This window comes from Anser brachyrhynchus, assembly GCF_964034855.1.
Source record: "Anser brachyrhynchus genome assembly, chromosome: 22".
Lineage (NCBI taxonomy): Eukaryota > Metazoa > Chordata > Aves > Anseriformes > Anatidae > Anser > Anser brachyrhynchus.
In genome coordinates, this window is record NC_137715.1 from 5,745,808 (window position 1) to 5,764,677 (window position 18,870).

The 18,870-nt window shown below is 42.3% G+C and overlaps 2 protein-coding genes across 5 annotated transcripts in view; both read left to right on the plus strand.

Annotated features, from left to right (window-relative positions):
* Nucleotides 1-10,319, plus strand: part of LOC308181513 (olfactory receptor 4S2-like) — a 33,342-nt gene extending 23,023 nt beyond the window's left edge. For 3 of the 4 annotated variants that reach the window (XM_080564899.1, XM_080564900.1, XM_080564902.1), the window contains 2 exons: nucleotides 5,118-5,550; nucleotides 7,211-10,319. In XM_080564899.1, coding sequence (XP_080421025.1) covers nucleotides 7,245-8,189 — 945 coding nt within the window. In that variant the 5' untranslated portion in view covers nucleotides 5,118-5,550; nucleotides 7,211-7,244 and the 3' untranslated portion in view covers nucleotides 8,190-10,319. Of the gene's footprint in view, nucleotides 1-2,338; nucleotides 5,551-7,210 lie in introns of those variants that run through there. The other variant, XM_080564901.1, reaches the window with a different exon arrangement.
* Nucleotides 10,320-15,711: 5,392 nt separating this feature from the next.
* LOC308181514 (olfactory receptor 5AP2-like) lies at nucleotides 15,712-18,595 on the plus strand. Its single transcript, XM_080564903.1, has one exon. The coding sequence runs from the start codon at nucleotides 17,230-17,232 to the stop codon at nucleotides 18,163-18,165; it is 936 nt and encodes a 311-aa protein (XP_080421029.1). The 5' UTR covers nucleotides 15,712-17,229; the 3' UTR covers nucleotides 18,166-18,595.
* The last annotated feature ends 275 nt before the right edge of the window (nucleotides 18,596-18,870 follow it).

The following is an 18,870-nucleotide window of genomic DNA, read 5'->3' on the forward strand; positions in this document are numbered from 1 at the left end:
TTTTAGAAGCGTGGTTCAGAATTAAAGAATCATATAATCATTAAGGTTTGAAAAGACCTTGAAGATCATCTGCTTCAACCACCCCCCTACCACCAATATTATATACTAGATCATGTCCCTGAGTACCACAACCAAACTTCCCTTATACACCCCAGGGACGGTGAAGGGGAAGCGTACGGTAGGTGAAAGTAGCGCACCTGTCAATAGAATGTGCCTAGCAAGCGACACGCAAGGCAGTTGCTTGCCAAGTGCTGAGCGATGGCCATCAGGTCATGTTAGCAGTGAAGGGGAAGCATATGGTAGGTGAAAGCAGCGCAGTGGGACAGGCGCGTTGGGGAGGTTGTGTTGGGTATTGTCCTCCCCCCCCTGCAGTGGTGTGGTCACGGGTGGGTGTAGGGGGGTTAGTGAGAGTAGCATAGTGAGGTGCAGAGTGTGTGCGAAAGCATGGTGGTGGTGGCGGTGGTGGAGGAAAAAAAGGTGGTGGGGTGTGGGGTGTGTGGAAGGCATGCAAGGCGTGGAGGGCGTGTCGGGGTCAGGCGGGTGCAAAAAGAGGGGGTTGAGGGACCAGGCATCTTGGTAGGGTGGGTGGAAAAAGGATGCTCGTGGAGCGTCCTGGGTCTGGGCTCAGACCCGCAACCTCAGCCTTTGCCTAGGGCCGGGTGAGAGGTAAGCGTCACAACTGCAGTGCTACGGTTGGCCCCTGGTAAAGGGGGCACCTGTCGGTTGATGTAAAACATACTCCCTGCCTCAGTCCTGTCCTTGTGGTTGATATACAATATACTCTGTGTGTTAGCTAAAACCTGCAAAATCAACATGCTTTCCCTTGTTCCCTGTCTGAAGTCCCCCCTTTTCTTTATCCTAAGCAAATTCTTTGCTTATAACACTCCTTCTTGATTCAAAGTTTTCATAAAATTCTTACCAGTTTTTACCTGGTGCTTGATTTGGTTACACTTTCAGGTTTCATCTAACGCTTTTATACAGCACCAAAATGCACACTGTACTAATACACAGGTTAAGAATACTAGTAAAAGCAAGATCTATATTCCTATAAACAATTGCTTAAGCCAAGAAAAGTTGGGTAACCGAGGTAAATTTATTCTGTAATTCTCGAAAACCCCACAAGGTGTCATCTTAAACTACCTTATGTAAGATCTTGGTCTTTTCCCAAATATTTTTGAGATCAGTCTCAATTCGCCCTGCCTCATTTACATGCATACAGCAACTAATATTTATTAATGTGCATATTCCTCCTTGGGAGGCTAATAAAAGGTCTAGTGCCTAAAATGTTCTTATCAATTTGTTCTAGTTGCTTGCCCAAAACTATAATATGTTGTCATAAATATTGGTTTCCTACTTGTGTTAGATCTTCTCCTTTGTATGGCATTTGGTAAGGCCTGCCGTACGCTGGTTTTGGAGACACACACCATTTCCTGCCCAATGTCTGGTAGCTGTATGAGACTCCCATTTGCTCTAGTACCTGCCACTACAGGCCAGGGGAATTTACACCCCCAGTCTGGTCCCTAATCCATTCACACCTGTGAAGCAGTAGCTAGTGTTACCATAAAAACTGTTCAAAGAAACTCTCTAAGACTCAATTTGGAGTTTTAGAAAGTGGGCATTCTTTGATTGTGTGCCAAATACACAGGGCATCAATCCACCTACTGTGCGTGCGGAATTGTTCAAGCTGCAAGAGTTGCATACAATCAAAACATATATATTCATTAGATTTCCTAGAAATAATCAACATATTCATACTATTTCCAATATCTCATTAAAATATTCAAATGTCCCTGACACATGCACCATTGTTTCTACTGGTCTTTCAGGAGTCTCTGGTGGTTGTCAATAGTCTTCCTCACTATGTTCACTGCTTGAACCAGTTCTTGTGCATGCTCAGACCATCACTTTCTTTTTTATCTTCTTGTTTTAACTTAGGCATGCATACTAAGCTAAGTCATTTACACAATGAGTTCCTAACCTATTCTTTTCAGACACATCCTCCAGGCCTAGGTTATGTTGCCCCCTGCCCTGTCCTGGAATACAATTCTGTATGGTCGTATAGGTAAAGATGACTAATTAGTGAGTAAGGTAACACCAGAGATACAAAGTTTCTAAACTCCCTCCTATCTAACTAAACATAGTAAAGATTTGGCCTATCTGTTCATAAAACATTTTGGATTTGGCTCTATTATTCTATTATGGAGAGAAACATATGTCCTGATTCAGTATCACTAGCCCCTAGACGTTGCAGCCATCTTGCACGCACATACCAACACTCACCCTAGTATCTGGTTTTTGGGACACACATCATTCCCATCCCAGTGGTTGGTGGGGATAATCTTACTGAAATAAACATTCCGACATTCCATGCCCACTTATCAATTAGGGTCATTGACCAGTTTGTTTCTTGTTACTGCTGTGGGGGCCCAGAGAGGACAGTCCTGGATGACCCACTTAGAGGTCACTGATGTTCAAAGTACCCTTGGGCTACATTAAGGTGACATAACACCAAAAAATCTATTGAAAAATTTTATTGATGACAGAAACTATTCTGGCAGAAACTGATTAAACCTAGTTTTTAACTGGAGCTATTTAAACCTTGTTATTTAAAAAAAAAAAAAAAAAAAAAAGGCTGAAAGGCTGATCAGCCCATAACATACATTGAGAGAGAGAAAGAGAGAGAGAGAGAGAGAGTTAAAAAGGCAGAAGTAGAGGAAAGGCCCAGATAACCACCCTGGGTTCCAGCAACATCTCTGCTCCAGTTGTTGTGTCTGCGATGATGGTGGGGGCACATGTGGCCCTCTGAGATGTGCTATTTTTGAATTAGTCCCCACCTCCAGCTCTTGCTTTGTACACTAATTATTCCAAAACTGTGTCCCAAGACCTTCTTGAGAGAGTGTTGGTGTGGGGGGAGGGCATTGCTGATGCCTTTCTCCTCCAGCTATAGAACCACTCGTGCCAAGGTGTCTCAGATGCTTACCCAAGAAAAGGAAATAGGCCCCAGGAAAGTGGCATCCCACTGCCACAGGATCCTCTTTTCTGACAGTATCTTACCTCGTTAGCATTATAACACCTTTTCCCTGACAAGTTGACAAGTGTTTGAGTGTGTTTTTTTTTTTTTTTTTTGCTTTTCAGTCTCTTGCAACTGCCCTTGTCATTTGTTAATCAGGTATGTGTCTCTCTGTGGTTTTGTTTATGGCTTCCTCCTTTTCTCATCATTCATTTTGTTTTTATTGAAAAGGCCCTTGACCGCATACTCTTAAAGGAATAGAAGTTTTCTCCTTCCATATAACTTTAGAGTATTTACTGTATATCAGATCTTACTCTGCTTCTGGTCCAAATGAGCTGAATAGATCTCCTGGCATTTGTCTTCAACCCTGTGATATGAAACATAAGATTATGTCAATGTAGGGCTAACAGACACAGTATTGTTACAGCAAGGCTGGTGGAAGTTGCAGTTCTTTCACATACAACTTCAGTCAGTTATGAATAACTGGTTCTGTAAAGGTTTGGATAACTCTTTTTTGGTAATAGCCAATATTCCAACATGATTTTGAAAAAACAAACAAACAAACAAAAAAACCCACCACAAAACCACATTATTATGATTTAAACAAACATATGTATTCCTCCACCAAGATCCTTATATCAGAGCAGAATAGTTTTCTGATGTGTTGGGTTTAGTCATCAAAGCACTCCCATGTATAGGAAGGATCCATTCACACACAAAAGCAACCCTGTAACAGATTATTCCTTGAAAAACAATAAACTGGCAGACCACGAGCAGTCAAGTGATGACTGAGCCAGCAAATAAAACTGTCTTAGTGGTCTTACTCATCTATACTGCCAGAAGGAAGTGTGTTTTTCCCCATTACACTCTAACCTGCATCTCTGCAACCTACCGACTGACCTAGCAGTGTACAAAACAGCTTGTTCCTCAAACCTCTTTCACCTCTTTGTTCCTCAAACATTTGATCCGAGGATCCAACACTGAATCAAGCACGGCACAAAAAAATGAACACAATTGCAGTGGAAAGCACTCCACCTAGTGTGTGTGCTGAATTGTTCAAGCTACAGGGGTTATATACAACCAAAACATACATATTCATTTGATTTCCAAGAAATAACTAACATATCCACACTTTTTCCCAGAACTCATTAAAGTATGTAAATATCCCTGACATAAGGAAATAGGCCCCAGGAAATTGGTATCCCACCTCCACAGGATCCTCTTTTTTTTTTTTAAAAATGCACTTTTTTTTTTTTCTACTGGTGGTCTTTTGGGTTCTTCCAATGTTCTTCCATAGACAATTTAGGCATGCATACTAAGCTAAGTCATTTACATGTCCAAGGATATATGAGCTTGGACCACGAGGACCATGGTTTGGGCCAGAAAGACCATGAGTTCTTCTACTAATCTTTTCAGACACATCCTCCAGGCCTGGTTCATCATTTACACATACAAAGTTTCTAAACTTCCTTCTGTCTAACTAAACATAATAAAAGTTTGGCCTATCTGTTCATAAAATATTTCAGATTTGGCTCTATTATTCTACCATGGAGACAACCTTATGTCCTTCTGATTTGGTATCATTAGGTACTCCCCCAGAGGATGCTGCCTCTCTCCTTACTACTTAGAAATCTCTCTCTCTCTCTTTTATTTTATTTATTTATTTATTTATTTATTTTATCGAGGAATTGCTTTTGTTTGTTTGTTTGTTTGTTTGTTTTGGGTGTATGTGTGTGTGTGTGGAGTTATTTTAAATTTTTAAATTTAAATTTTAAGTTTTAAAAGCGCTATTTTAGTGTTCACAATGCTAGAAAGCCAAAGCAGTGGACCTAATGGCCCTCTGCTCTTGGGAAAACCATAAGGTTATCAGCCTGGTTTAATGAAGAATTCTGGAGAGAGTTAACTGGATGAGTTTGCTTGTCCCATTTAATATTCGACTAATGCATCTGCTGTTATTTCTAGTGGAAAAATCCTGAAATTTCTCCATTTGATTATGGTGGATCATAGTATAAAACTACGGATCAATGACTACTAATTTAAAATACATTTGCTTAAACTTTTCAGTTAAGACAGAATTCATTTCTCCTCCTTTGCCCCTTCGTTTCAGGCCTTTCCTTCACTACATCTCCATGACTCCCAGCTATATCCTCAAGAGATCTTCATGTGGTGGATTCCCTGGGAGAAGGTTTAAAGAGTGGTACTTCAACAGTTTTGTTCTCCACCCTTCTTGCTGCTGCTGGGTGATGAAAACATCATTCAGTGCACACAGGCCACATAATTGAGACAGACCATGAACACTGTTGTCACAAAAGCAGGAAATGTCAAGAAACACTTGTGATACAAGAAAGCAAGAAAATAAATTAGATGGGATTATGCAATAAAAGACACATTCTAAGCAATTTTTGGAAGCTTTTAAGATTCAATTCTATGTTCTTTAAAGAGTCTGTGTTCTGACACATTCATACCAGGGACGGCAGACACTGAGGAGATAAAATTGTATAGCACTTTCAGAAAAACTTAGATCTCTAAATACAGAAAAGGTAAGTTTTCCAGTTTGTCTGTTTTTTTTTTTCCCTTCCCTTCCCTTCCCTTCCCTTCCCTTCCCTTCCCTTCCCTTCCCTTCCCTTCCCTTCCCTTCCCTTCCCTTCCCTTCCCTTCCCTTCCCTTCCCTTCCCTTCCCTTCCCTTCCCTTCCCTTCCCTTCCCTTCCCTTCCCTTCCCTTCCCTTCCCTTCCCTTCCCTTCCCTTCCCTTCCCTTCCCTTCCCTTCCCTTCCCTTCCCTTCCCTTCCCTTCCCTTCCCTTCCCTTCCCTTCCCTTCCCTTCCCTTCCCTTCCCTTCCCTTCCCTTCCCTTCCCTTCCCTTCCCTTCCCTTCCCTTCCCTTCCCTTCCCTTCCCTTCCCTTCCCTTCCCTTCCCTTCCCTTCCCTTCCCTTCCCTTCCCTTCCCTTCCCTTCCCTTCCCTTCCCATCCCTCAGTCAGATATATATTTTGTAAAAGGAATTTGGTGGTTGTGGCAGGGACCTTACCAAGAGGGATATGTAGTAAATCTGTATTGTTAACAGGTTGTATCTTCACTATCCTTTCAAAAAAACATACACCTTGTTTTTAGCTTAGGAATTTCCTATCTGCCATTGTTCAAGAATTCAGTTTTCTTTGATCATTTATCTCTTGGTCATTCCTTTCTGAACAGCTGATTACCTAAACATGACACAAGGACTAGTGCTGTTTTCTTCCAGTTCTGCTATTGCCTGGATTGAGCCCAGATATTTATTTTCCACTGGGTAACTGTACTGCCATAATGGTGTGGTTATTTAATCTTTTTATGTTATTTTCTGGAGAAATCTGGGCTATTGCTAAATGAAAGGAGGGATGGAAAGGATCAAAGGTTTCTATTAACAGGTAGAAATTGATATCCTGTTGTTCTTATTGATCCTTTGGCTCACTTTGGCTCAATTATAAAAAGATTTAGTGAACAATGCATTGAATAGAGTCCTACCATCATAAGTGGTACTACAAGGAGTCTGCAAATATGCGGCACAACTCTATTCCCTATAGAATCATAGAATGAGTAAGAATTAGAAAAGATCTCCAAGATCACCTGGTTCAACCACCCCCCCTACCATCAATATCACCCACGAAAACATGTTCCTAATATCTTCCCTTATATATGCTTGCCCCAGCATCAGTCCTGGGAGCATCTGCATTAGTCTCCTTAGCCCAGTGAGCGGTTCATCTCCCAGCACCAGCTCTGTTGCCCAAAGGCGGCATTTGAGTTCTCTCATTCTAAGACAACTCTGCATCTCTTTTTTATCTCTTCAGCAAGGGAAACTTCACTCCTTTACAAGAAGTCCTTCTTTTCCTGACATTCCTGCTTCCAGCCAATTTTTAACCTTTTCTGTAGTCAGGCCTTCTTGCCCTCCATGTCAGGTCATTCCTTGGTCACAAATTAATATTGCTGAGCAGTAACAATCTGAATTTCCCTTTCACCAGCCATAGAGCCAGTTCTTCAAAATCCTGAACTCACAGATATATCTGAATTTGTATGCATGTAGAATTAAATATCTACTAAAATAATATGTAAATTAATCAGTTTGTAAGCTTAATACTAATCCTATATATTTCTTAGTCTGTATATAATTCTGATACGAAGTCATTATTAATAATGAAAAAAGTGAAGAATAACATGTCCTTTTCTTTCCAGGTGTATAGGCTGTATATTGTATATTGCCAATCAAATGATTAACATGGAGAATGCAAGCAGTGTGAAGGAATTCATTCTTCTTGGACTCTCAGAAAATCAAGTAATTCAGAAAATATGTTTTGTTATGTTTTTATTCTTCTATATGATTATCATGTCAGGAAATCTGCTCATTGTTGTCACTGTAATGAGCAGTCAACATCTGAAATCGCCCATGTATTTCTTCCTTTCCTACCTATCCTTTGTAGATATCTGTTACTCTTCTGTCACAGCTCCCAAAATGATTGCTGACTTCCTCATTGAAAATAAAACCATCTCCTTCGTGGGTTGCATAGCGCAGCTGTTCGGGGTACATTTCTTTGGCTGCACCGAGATCTTCATCCTCACAGTGATGGCCTATGATCGTTATACTGCTATCTGCAGACCTCTCCACTACACCACTCTCATGACCAGGCGTGCTTGTGACCGGATGTTGATCTGCTCTTGGGTGGGAGGCTTTGTGCATTCCATGGTGCAAACGCTCCTAACCTCTTTTCTACCCTTTTGTGGCCCCAACAAAATTGACCACTTCTTCTGTGATGTCCACCCCCTACTACAACTGGCTTGTACTGACACCTATGCTGTGGGCATCATTGTTGTTGCCAACAGCGGAATGATAGCTCTGAGCTGTTTCTTCATCCTGGTTGTGTCCTACATTGTCATCCTGGTTTCCTTGAAAAGACAAACATCCGAAGGGCGACACAAGGCCCTCTCTACTTGTGGGTCCCACATCACTGTAGTGATTCTGTTCTTCGGGCCATGCACGTTCTCCTACATACGCCCGTCCAGCAATCTGTCAGAGGACAAGAGTGTGGCAGTGTTTTACACTGTCATCACACCCATGCTGAACCCACTCATCTATACACTCAGAAATGAGGAGGTGAAGAATGCCATAAAAAAACTGTGGAGTAAAGAGTCAGGACATGAAAAGGGAGAGGTGTAGAACAACAGTAACTTTTCAAAAATGTCAGAGATCAAGTATCGCTCATGATAGTTCTTCTGAAAATTTCCCAAGAACTCCCTCTGAAAGACAAGCTGTCTTTTAGCTCCTATTGTAATTAGGAAGATCTGAAGGTGTATCTTCTGATTTGAAGACCAATATAAACTGTAACAAGAAAGGATCCCCTTTCTATTCCCTTTGACTGTCACAGACCCAGGCCTAAGGTTCCTGAGCACTACCGAAACACTAGTAAATAAATAAATACTATCAAAAGTATCAAAAATGTCATCTAGACCATTACTTGGAGTTCTCCCATATGTAAACTTTCAGATAAACTTCATCTGCTCTGTAACCCTGCGAAGAGAAGACTATCCTTACCTGCTGCTGGAAGCAATAACATCAAAGTAGGCCCCTTTCTGCTAGCTGAACAACATTCTGCTATTTTGAATCCATACATTAGCAAATAAAAAACTGATATTAGGTGCTAGTTATGTTATTTGCTGATGCAGGTAACAGGAGGGGAATCTTCTCCCTTCCAATTTGAAGGCATCAAGTCCTTTTTGCAGTATTTCAGCTGTCATTGACACCACCCTGTGGTGGTTTTACCTCGAGAGGGCAGCTGAACACCAAACCGCTTTCTTACTCCCTCTCCTCAGAAGAAGAGGAGAAGAAGAAATTATGCTGGAAAGAAAAAAAAAAGGCTAGGCTCATAGGTTGAGGTAAGGATAATTTAATTAAAGGAAAAAGGAAGAGGAAAAAAGCAAGCAAAGGCCGTGCTGAAGCACGGAGAGTAGACAAAAAAAATTGCTCTCTACTTCCCATCAATGGGCAATGTTTGGCCGTGACCTGGAAAGCAGGGCCACAATATGCGTAGAGGTAATTTGGGAAGACAGATGTCTGTAGTGGGTATACATGACAAGGTTTTGGTAGCGAAGGGATGCAGGGGTGGCTTCTGTGAGAAGAATCCAGAACCTGCCACATGTTAGATAAGGGCCAGTTTCAACCAGCTCCAAAGGGACCTGCCACTGCCCAGAGCTGAGCCAGTAAGTGATGTTGATTGTGTCTCTGTGATAGCATATTCAAGAAAGGGAAAAACCTGCCATGCAACAGCATCTGGGAGAGTGAGGAGTGAGAAACAGCCCTGCAAGCACCAAGGTCAGTGAAGAAGGAGGGGAAGGAGGTGCTCCAGGCACTGGAGCTGAAGTTCCCCTGGGGCCTGTGGAAAGGACCATGGTGGAGCAGGCTGTCCCCCTGCAGCCCATAGTGTATCAAGGTGGAGCAGGTTTCCACTCCGCAGCCTGTGGAGGAGCCCTCGGTGGAGCAGGGGGCTCTGACCTGAAGGAGGCTGCGGCCTGTGGAGAACCCCTGCTAGAGTAGATTCTGGGCCAGACCTGTGGCCCATGGAGAGGAGGGAGCCCACGCAGGAGCAGGTGATCTTTCAAGAGCTGCTGCCCATGGGGAACCCAGGTTGGAGCAGTGTGCTCCTGACGGATGGACCCTGTGGTACGGACCCATATTTGGAGTGGTTGTTTAAGACCTGCTGCCTGTGGGAAGCCCACACAGGAACAGTTCATGAAGGATGGCATCCTGTGGGAAGGACCCCACATTGGAGCAGGGGAAGAGAGGGACTGAGAAGGAGCAGCGGAGACCAAGTGCTATAGACTGACCGCAAACCCCATTCCCCTGTTCCCCTGTGCCACTCAGGGGGAGGAGGTGGAAGAGGGTGGATGGGGGGTTTGTGTTTTTTTTTTTAATTAATTAATGTATTTATTTATTTTTATTTCTCACTTCTCCAGTTTGTTAGTAATAGATAATAAATTACTTTAATTTCCCTACGTTGAGTCTGTTTTGCCAATCACGGTAATTGTTGAATGATCTTCCTGTCCTTATCTCAACCCTTGAGCCCTTTTCATTGTATTTTCTCCCCCTTTCCCTTTGAGGAGGGGGAGTGAGAAAGTGGTTGTGGTGGAGCTTGGTTGCCCACCTGAATAAAACCACTACAACTTCTTCAGAGCCCCTCTTCCCCCATCCCACTCACCTTACCCTTTCCCAAATTTTTGCTGAGTGTGACCTCATATGGTATGGAATATCCCTTTGGTTGGTTTATGTCAACTGCCCTGCCTATGTCCCCTCCTCACCTCTTGCCCACCCCCAGCCTGCTGGCTCTTGGGGGGTTTTGGAGGAAGTCTGATGCTGTGCCAGCCTTGCTCAGCAACAAACAAAACACTGGTGTGATACCAATGCTGTTCTAGCTACAAGTGCAGAGCACAACAATATATGGGCCGCTGCAGGGAAAGTTAATTCCATCCCATAGAATTAAAACTGCAAAAACCCATGGATGTAGGAAAGGAGAATTTAATAATAAGAAACAAAAGAAAACAACAAACAAACAACAAAACAACAACAGAAACAAAACCAAACAAGATTTATTTGGTTTTCAGTTTTTTACCAAACTGAACAATGCCCAGCCAGTCCCTGAGCAATGTCAGGCCCCCTCAACCGCCTCCACCTAGTTTTATTGTTGAGCATGAGATCATATGGTATGGAATATTCTTCTGGTCAGTTCGAGTCAGCTGTCCTGGTTCTGTCCCCTCCCAGTTTCTCGTGCACCCTCAGCCTCCTTGCTGGCAGGGCAGTATGAGAAGCTAAAAAGTCCTTGACTGAGTATAAGAACTGCTCTGCTACAAATAAAACTTCATTATGTTATCAGCAATATTCTCATCCTAAATCCAAAACACAGCACCAAACCAGCTACTAGAGAAAATTAATTTCCAGAGGAAACCAGGACAATCACCCTTCAGTGACTATCCCAAAAGTCATCCAAAGTACAATTTTTAGCTCCTCACTGGTGATTTTTGACAAAGAAGTCTTCATAAACTTCTGGGATGTTGTTATTCCTGATAGTGTTGTGTTTCTCTTGTATGATATACTTTAAATCTTTCTGCCTTAGCTTGTGAAAGAGTTGTTCCTGCAGATGTTCTTGAAAGTTGGTTTTTTTTTGCAGAATGAGAAATGGGAATAGACACTCAGGCCATCCATTTCAGCCTCTGGGTTTCAGAATTGGCATAGATGTGGAATGCTGTCATGACATCTAAGTAGCAACTTGCATCTGAGACATGGCCATGAAACCACCTAAAGTGGTCAGAGAAGGGCATCCGGAGCAGCAATAGCAAGCCAACTCTTGGAGACTTGCTGTGTAGGTTTTTTGTTATTGTCCCTTTGCGTTGTTCAAGCTTGACTGTGAAATCCTACCTTTGAAAACAGACATTTCTTTTGAGTGACTTTTGTTAGGCTGATTTTATGAAAAAGAACAATCTCATTCACAGATTTTTTAGACTTTTTTTAAGTTGGTGTATTAGTTGCTTCCCCCCACACCCCTCCAGTTATATGCTGTTTCCAGGAGGATTTATCAAAAGGATGTTGTCAGTGTTACAGTACTCAGGAGCTGGTAACAGCACTTCCCACATGTTCAGTACCACATTCTCACATTGTCCCCCAAGCTTTTCACATACCCCAAAATGATCTTAACACACACACACACTTTGGTCATCCCCACATTGCTTTCCCTCTGCACATGAAGAGGCATGGATACAGAGATGGAGACACAAAACAGCATTTTCCTGCTGCCCAGGTTGGGGAATAGATGGTCAGTGAGGCAGATTGCTGAGGGGAAAGAACTGAGTGACCTGTGACTATTGAACAGGATTCAGAAGCCAAGACTCACCAGTATAATAGACAAGGTTGTGTTTTTTCTCTCTTCATATACAAATTGTGCATTATTATTGACACCCATTTACCACATGGATATGCCACAAAAGTGAATTCATGGGGGTTTGTGAGTAGAGAGGTACCAGTGGTACATTTATTACCCCAGTGTCACTACATATGTATACCTGACAGCTTCCATTCTCAATATGGTATTTGAGTGAGGTATACAAAACCCAGCTAACACATCATTTGTGCAAATTAATTCATCTATGTACTGTCAGAAAGGTGCTCCAAGAAAACTTGTGATAGGTCTTTCTGTGGCTGAGCTTATTCAGGTCTATCACAATCATAGGGATAATAAGGAGGGCTGCTGCTTTTCCTTAGAGGTTTAAAAAGGAAAGTTATTGATGAGCAGGGACCTTCCTCAGGCCATAGCTGAAGTGTTGAGATTTGAAATAGAGCTGCACTGTTCCTTTGGGTCAGCTTCTTGTTTCCAAATCAACAACCTAGCGTAAAAGTGGGTGAATAGGAGACCTTATTATTAGTCTTCTTTTTCAGAAGAGGCAAAGGTGATAACTAGGATTCTTGAGGATATTTATGCCATCCTTCTCAAATAAATTGAGATTGCTGTTACACACTTTGATCATATGTCCTGACATATCTAATTCTTGGATATCAGCCGTTATTCCTTGAGGGTAACATTGGCTTTAGATGGAGACTGTCTCAAAAAGACATGAAAGGAAATGTACTTGATATTTAACATACCAGTGATCAATATGTATGTGTAATGATAAAGTTCTGTTTCTATTTTCCTGGTAGGTGTTTTTTTGTTTGTTTGTTTGTTTGTTTGTTTGTTTGTTTGTTTTTCCCTGTGCTTTAGGTCCTGTCACCCAGAGAACTACAGGCCAGTCAGTCTCACCTCTGTGCTCAGCAAGATCATAAAGTAGATCCTACTGGAAACTATGCTAAGGCACATGGAAAATAAGGAGGTGATTGGTGACAGCCAGCATGGCTTCACTAAGGGCAGATCGTGCCTGTAACAAATCTGGTGGCCTTCTCTGATGGGTTACAGCATTGGTGGATAGGGAGAGAGCAATTGACATCATCTACCTGGACTTGTGCACAGCATTTGATGCTGTCCTCCATGATAGACTAGTCTCTAAATTGGTGACACATGGTTTTGATGAATGGATCACTTGGTGGGTAAGGAATTGGCTGGATGGTCACACTCAAAGAGTTGTGGTCAATGTCTCAATGTCCAAGAGGAGATCGGTAATGGGTGGTGTTCCTCAGGGGTCAGTATTAGGACTGGCACTATTTAACATTGTTATTGGTGACATGGACAGTGAGATTGAGTGCACCCTCAGCAAGTTTGCTGACAAGACCAAGCTATGTGGTGCGGTCAACACGGTAGAGGGAAGGGATGCCATCCAGAGGGACCTGGGCAAGCTTGAGAGGTGGGCCTGTGCAAACATGATGAGGTTCAACAAGGCCAAGTGCAAGGTCCTGCATCTTGGCCAGAGCAATCCTAAGCACAAATACAGGTTGGGTGGAGAATGGACTGAAAGCAGCCCTGAAGAGAAGGACCTATGGGTGCTGGCTGACAAGAAGCTTGACATGAGCTGGCAATGTGCACTTGTAGCACAAAAAGCCAACCATATCCTGGGCTGCATCAAAAGAAGAATGGCCAGAAGGCGGGTGGTGGGTGATTCTCTGCCTCTACTCTGTTCTCATGAGACCCCACCTGCAGTACTGTGTTCAGATCCACTCAGTCCAGTAAATCTGGTTGTCCCTTTCCTCTTACCTATTGTCCTATTACTGTTTGATAAGCATAGGCTAGGCCCCAGCGCAGTGCAGCAAGCTGGAGTTCTCTGGCATTTCCAGGATCAGGGCACATGTCTTTCAAGCATTCTATCAGTTTTTCAGGATTTCGCATTTGTTCAGGGGTGAAGTTCAAAATCATCAGAAGAGACAACCATGACAGGTACCTAGCCATATCCTCCCACACACCTTGCTGCCCACCACCACACTGTTTTGGGGCAGATTCAGGCATGACATTCTTAAGTAATTATTTAATCTTAGGAAAAAAAAAAAAAGCAAAAAAGCATTCTCGAGACCTAGCAATAGGAGTATTTTGGTTACCCATAGATGCTAGAAAAAATCAAAAGGTGCTTTAATTACCCCACAGGGAAAGAAGGATGTACCATTCCTGATATCATCTACAAACTGACTTCCCCTCTTCCCCCTACCTTTCCCCTTTCCCTTTTCCCACCTTTTATTGCTGAGTGTATCATGATATAGTATGTATATCATGTATAGTATAGTATATAGGATATAGGATATAGGATATAGGATATAGGATATAGGATATAGTATGTATATCATGTAGAGTAAAGTAGAGTACAGTACAGTACAGTATAGTAGAGTATATAGTAATATCTCTTTGGTCAGTTTAGGTCAGTTGCCTTGGTGATGTCCCCTCTCCACCTTTGCCCACCCCTAGCCTACTGGCTTTCGGGGGAGTCGGAGAGAGTCTTGTTGCTGTGCCAACATTGCTCCACAACAGACAAAACATTGGTGTGATATGAGGGCTGTTCTAGCTCCAAGTGAAGAGCACAGCACTATGTGGGCCGCTATAGGGAAAGTTAACTCCATCTCAGCCAGACCCAGTAAGGAATCATATGGGAAAGGAACTCAAGAAGGACAGGAAAGGACAAGGGAACTGCTTGAGAGAGTCCAGCACAGAACCACAAGGATGATTAAGGGAGTGGAGCATCTCCCTTATGAGGAAAGGCTGAGGGAGCTAGGTCTCTTTAGCTTGGAGAAGAGGAGACTGAGGGGTGACCTTATTAATGTTTATAAATATGCAAAGGGTGAGTGTCAGGAGGACAGAGCCAGGCTTTTCTCAGTGACATGTAATGATAGGACAAGGGGCAAGGGGTGCAAGCTGGAATATAGAAAGCTTAAAATATGAGAAGAAACTTTTTCATGGTGAGGGTGACAGAGCACTGGAACAGGCTGCCCAGGGTGGGTTGTGGAGTCTCCTTCTCTGGAGACATTCAAAACCCGCCTGGACGCATTCCGTGTGACCTGATCTAGGTGTTCCTGCTCCAGTAGGGGGATTGGACTAGATGATCTTTCAAGGTCCCTTCCAATCCCTAACATTCTGTGATTCTGAAAAAAAAAAATTATTCTCCTTAAAACAGGTGAATAAAGTGTGTATGTCTAATTGCAGGAAAGGTGGCTCCACGGGGAGCCCAAAGAACATTTTAATGGTCCCGTTGTGGCTTGTCTACCTTGTCTTGGATTCAGAGACTCTGTGGCCAACCAGAAATTCAACAACCAAACAGAGCACAAATATATGAATGTGCATGTAAGCTGCTAAAATACCTCCTTTTTGATAAGGAACAAGAGATTTTCCTCTCCTGCAGGTACACTTTCTCTCTGTATTTGTACAGATACAGAATAATTTCCATTCTAGTTTGAGAGAATATAAATCCCATAGTGTCAGGAGCCAATAAAGACTGTGAATCTTGCATTCAAATCTGCATTAGCTGAATGTTAACTTCTTTCCTTTTTCTTTTACAGGACAGTCCACTGACATGAGAAGAAACACCAGTATGCCCAAACATGCTAAAGTGTGTATGGTAAGATAAGAACAGGCTTGGAAGTAAGAGTTTTGTGATGAACACAAATGCCTGAACATATTTTATACTTTTTATTTTATTTTATTTTTGGTGGGTTGATTCCCCTTATAGCATAGCAATATGGGTATTCTTGAAAATAACCTCTGTTTTTATTTATTTATTTATTTATTTTCAAGTTGTGGGAGCTGAGTTTACTAGCTTTCTTAGCAGTAGCTTTCTCATTTTGATGAGTTTCTCTTTGACGTGCTTGCCATGAGAGTACACTCTTTAATTCAAGGCAACAATCTGGGGGCAGGGGGCAAGATAGAGCAAATCATTTTCATTTTAATTGCAACAGGAAAATTTAGGTTAATCTCATGGAGAATACTAACTATCATAAACTTTTTGCGAAGAAAGGCTGAGAGAGCAGAGGATGTTCAGCCTGAAGAAGAGAAGACTGTGGGGTAACCTTATTGCAGCTTTTCAGTACTTCAATGGGGCTTATAAAAAGATGGAGAGAACTCTTTGCTCAGGCAGACAATGAGAGGACAAAGGGAAATGGTTTTGAACCAGAAGAGGGGAGATTTAGATTAGATGTTAGGAGGAATAGCTCCACTCAGAGGGTGATGAGACACTGGAACAGGTTACCCAGAGAGGTTGTGGATGGAGGTGTTCAAGACCAGGTTGGATGGGCAACTCTGGGCAACCTGATCTAGTGGGTGGCATTCCTGCCATGGCAAGGGGATGGGAACTGGATGATCTTTAAGATCTCTTCCAAGCCAAGCTGTTGGAGAGTTTAAAGAACAAATCAGACAAATATTTTCATAAGTTACATCAACAGACTTCTTTCTTCCTTGGAAAAGTGAAACGGACAAGATCAGTTCTTCCAAGGTGTCTTCAAAATTTTTTATTCCTGGGCATATAAAGCTTATTTCTAGCCTTCAGAAACAGAATGTGCTCAAGAAGTCAACTGATTATAATTCTCATGTTATTCTTGATTTTTTGAAAATAATAGCAGAGCAGAAGTTCTGCTCCCTTTCAAGCTGAAATGCCATTAATATTTATAGGTGAGCTATTCCAAATCCCTAGCTTTGGCTTTCTGCTTACCATAATTAACCTGAAATATAATTTTGAAATAGTCATAAGGTACATATGTCTGACCCCATTTCTTTTCTTTGATAGATTTTTTAGTTTAGCATGTGTTTGACTTTATATTATATATTATGTATTATATTATATATATTATAAAAGTTATTTGTATATAACTTTGTACATTGTTATGTACAAAGTTAATTATCCATATGGGAAAAATGAGCATTTCAAGAGTGTCCTGCAAATCATGTTTGAGTAGACATCTAAATTATGTGAGGTGAAACAAATATTATGGGATTAATGTTAGCTGTGCAGATTACTCATTTACACATTAAACTAAGCATTTGGGGAGGAAGGGGTAGTGAGATCTGCAGTAGTAAGTGTGATTTGTTAACTTGTGCTCATTCAGAGTACACAGAAATAATACAAGGCTTTGAAATGCAGGAAATGACAATGAGATAATTTGAGTTCAGAACTTAAAAAACGTAAATAGGATGATTGGCAAAATTATATCTTTATCCTACATCAGCCTGACTCTAGCCAGTTTGATGTATTGATGGGCATTTGCCTTTTTTTTTTTTTTGCAGCATAACTCTGTTTTTTCCTACCAATGATAGATGGCAGAAGGGAATCACACCGTGGTGACTAAGTTTTTCTTATTGGGATTCACCGACAACCTGAAGTTACAGGTCCTTCTCTTCACAGTGTTTCTACTTATCTATCTGTTGACCCTAGTGGGAAATCTGGGGCTGATCGTGCTCATCCAAATCAACTCCAAGCTCCACACCCCCATGTACTTCTTCATCAGCAACCTTTCTTTCTTAGATGTCAGCTACTCCACCATCATTATACCCAGCACACTCATGACCCTTGTGTCTGAGACAAAAGTCATATCATACACAACATGCACAACTCAGCTCTTCCTGTTCTGCATTGCAGTGACAGGCGAGTGCTACCTCCTGGCAGTGATGGCATATGACCGATTTATAGCCATCTGCAACCCCTTGCTCTACCCTGTCATTATGTCTAGGAGGTTCTGCATCCTCCTTGTGTGTGGGTCCTACTTCATGAGTTGTGTGAATGCAACCATTCAGACTTTATTTATATTCCGCCTGTCCTTCTGCAATTCCATCGTCGATCATTTCTTCTGTGATGTGCCCCCCATCCTGAAGCTCTCCTGCTCTGATACTTACATCACTGACCTGGTCCATTTCACCTGTGCTACTGTGCTTATCATCTCAACGATCCTCCTTATTCTCATCTCCTATATCTGCATTGGGGTTACAATCTACAAGTTGAAATCTGCCAAAGGCAGATGCAAAGCCTTCTCCACATGTGCTTCCCATCTGACTGTTGTTGCCATCTTCTATGGGACAGGCTCCTTCATGTACTTACGGCCCAGTTCAAAATACTCTATGGAGTATGACAAGATCATCTCTGTGTTTTATACACTGGCAATACCCATGCTGAACCCTATAATTTACAGCTTGAGGAACAAGGAGGTCAAAGAAGCCCTTCGAAGGACAATAACAAGTCTGTATTGCTCTCTGTGAGTACTACAGAGATTCAGGAGTCCAGGCGGGAGTGAGAGAACCTGAGAACTGTCAAAACAGAATAATTAAATATGAAATAGTTTGGTTCCTGCCTGACAAAGAGAAAGGAAAAGGGAATAGTATCTTAGACATTTTGTTGCCATATCTGCATGATGTGAGAGAGTAGGCAGGTCCCCTTTGCCGTTGCAGGGCTTCTTATTTGCTCCCTCCTTCCCCCCTCCCCCCTCCCCCACCCCAGAGGGATGTGTCACTGAGTAGTCTGAAGGAACTAACTTTTCAGATGGTGACAGTCACTATCTCAATAGCAGCAGGCTCTGTAACATAGTAGTGCCCTACATCTGATCTCATGTTGTGACCTCTGCAACTATAGACAGTGTAAGACAAGTCTACTGGGTATATTCGTAGGCATTTTTATTCTCTGCACCCCACCCCCCACCCCCATTTGGAAGACAAAGATAATAGAACAGATCTCTCAGCAAACTTGCTAAGGATGCATTCAACTCCTGCATCCTGATCATTGGTAACAATGTTGAACAGGACAGACCCTAGAACTGAGCCCTGAGGAACACTGTTAATGACTGCCCACCAGCCAGATGTAACTCCCATTCACTACGGCCCTTTGAGGTCATAGTGAATGGTCATCTACTGATGAGCCAGTTCATTATCCAGTGTAGCCTGAACCTCTTCCACTCACATTTGGACAAC

Coding starts and splice junctions, on each gene's coding strand:
- LOC308181514 (XM_080564903.1), top strand. CDS start 17,230: ATGGCAGAAGGGAATCACACCGTGGTGACTAAGTTTTTCTTATTGGGA.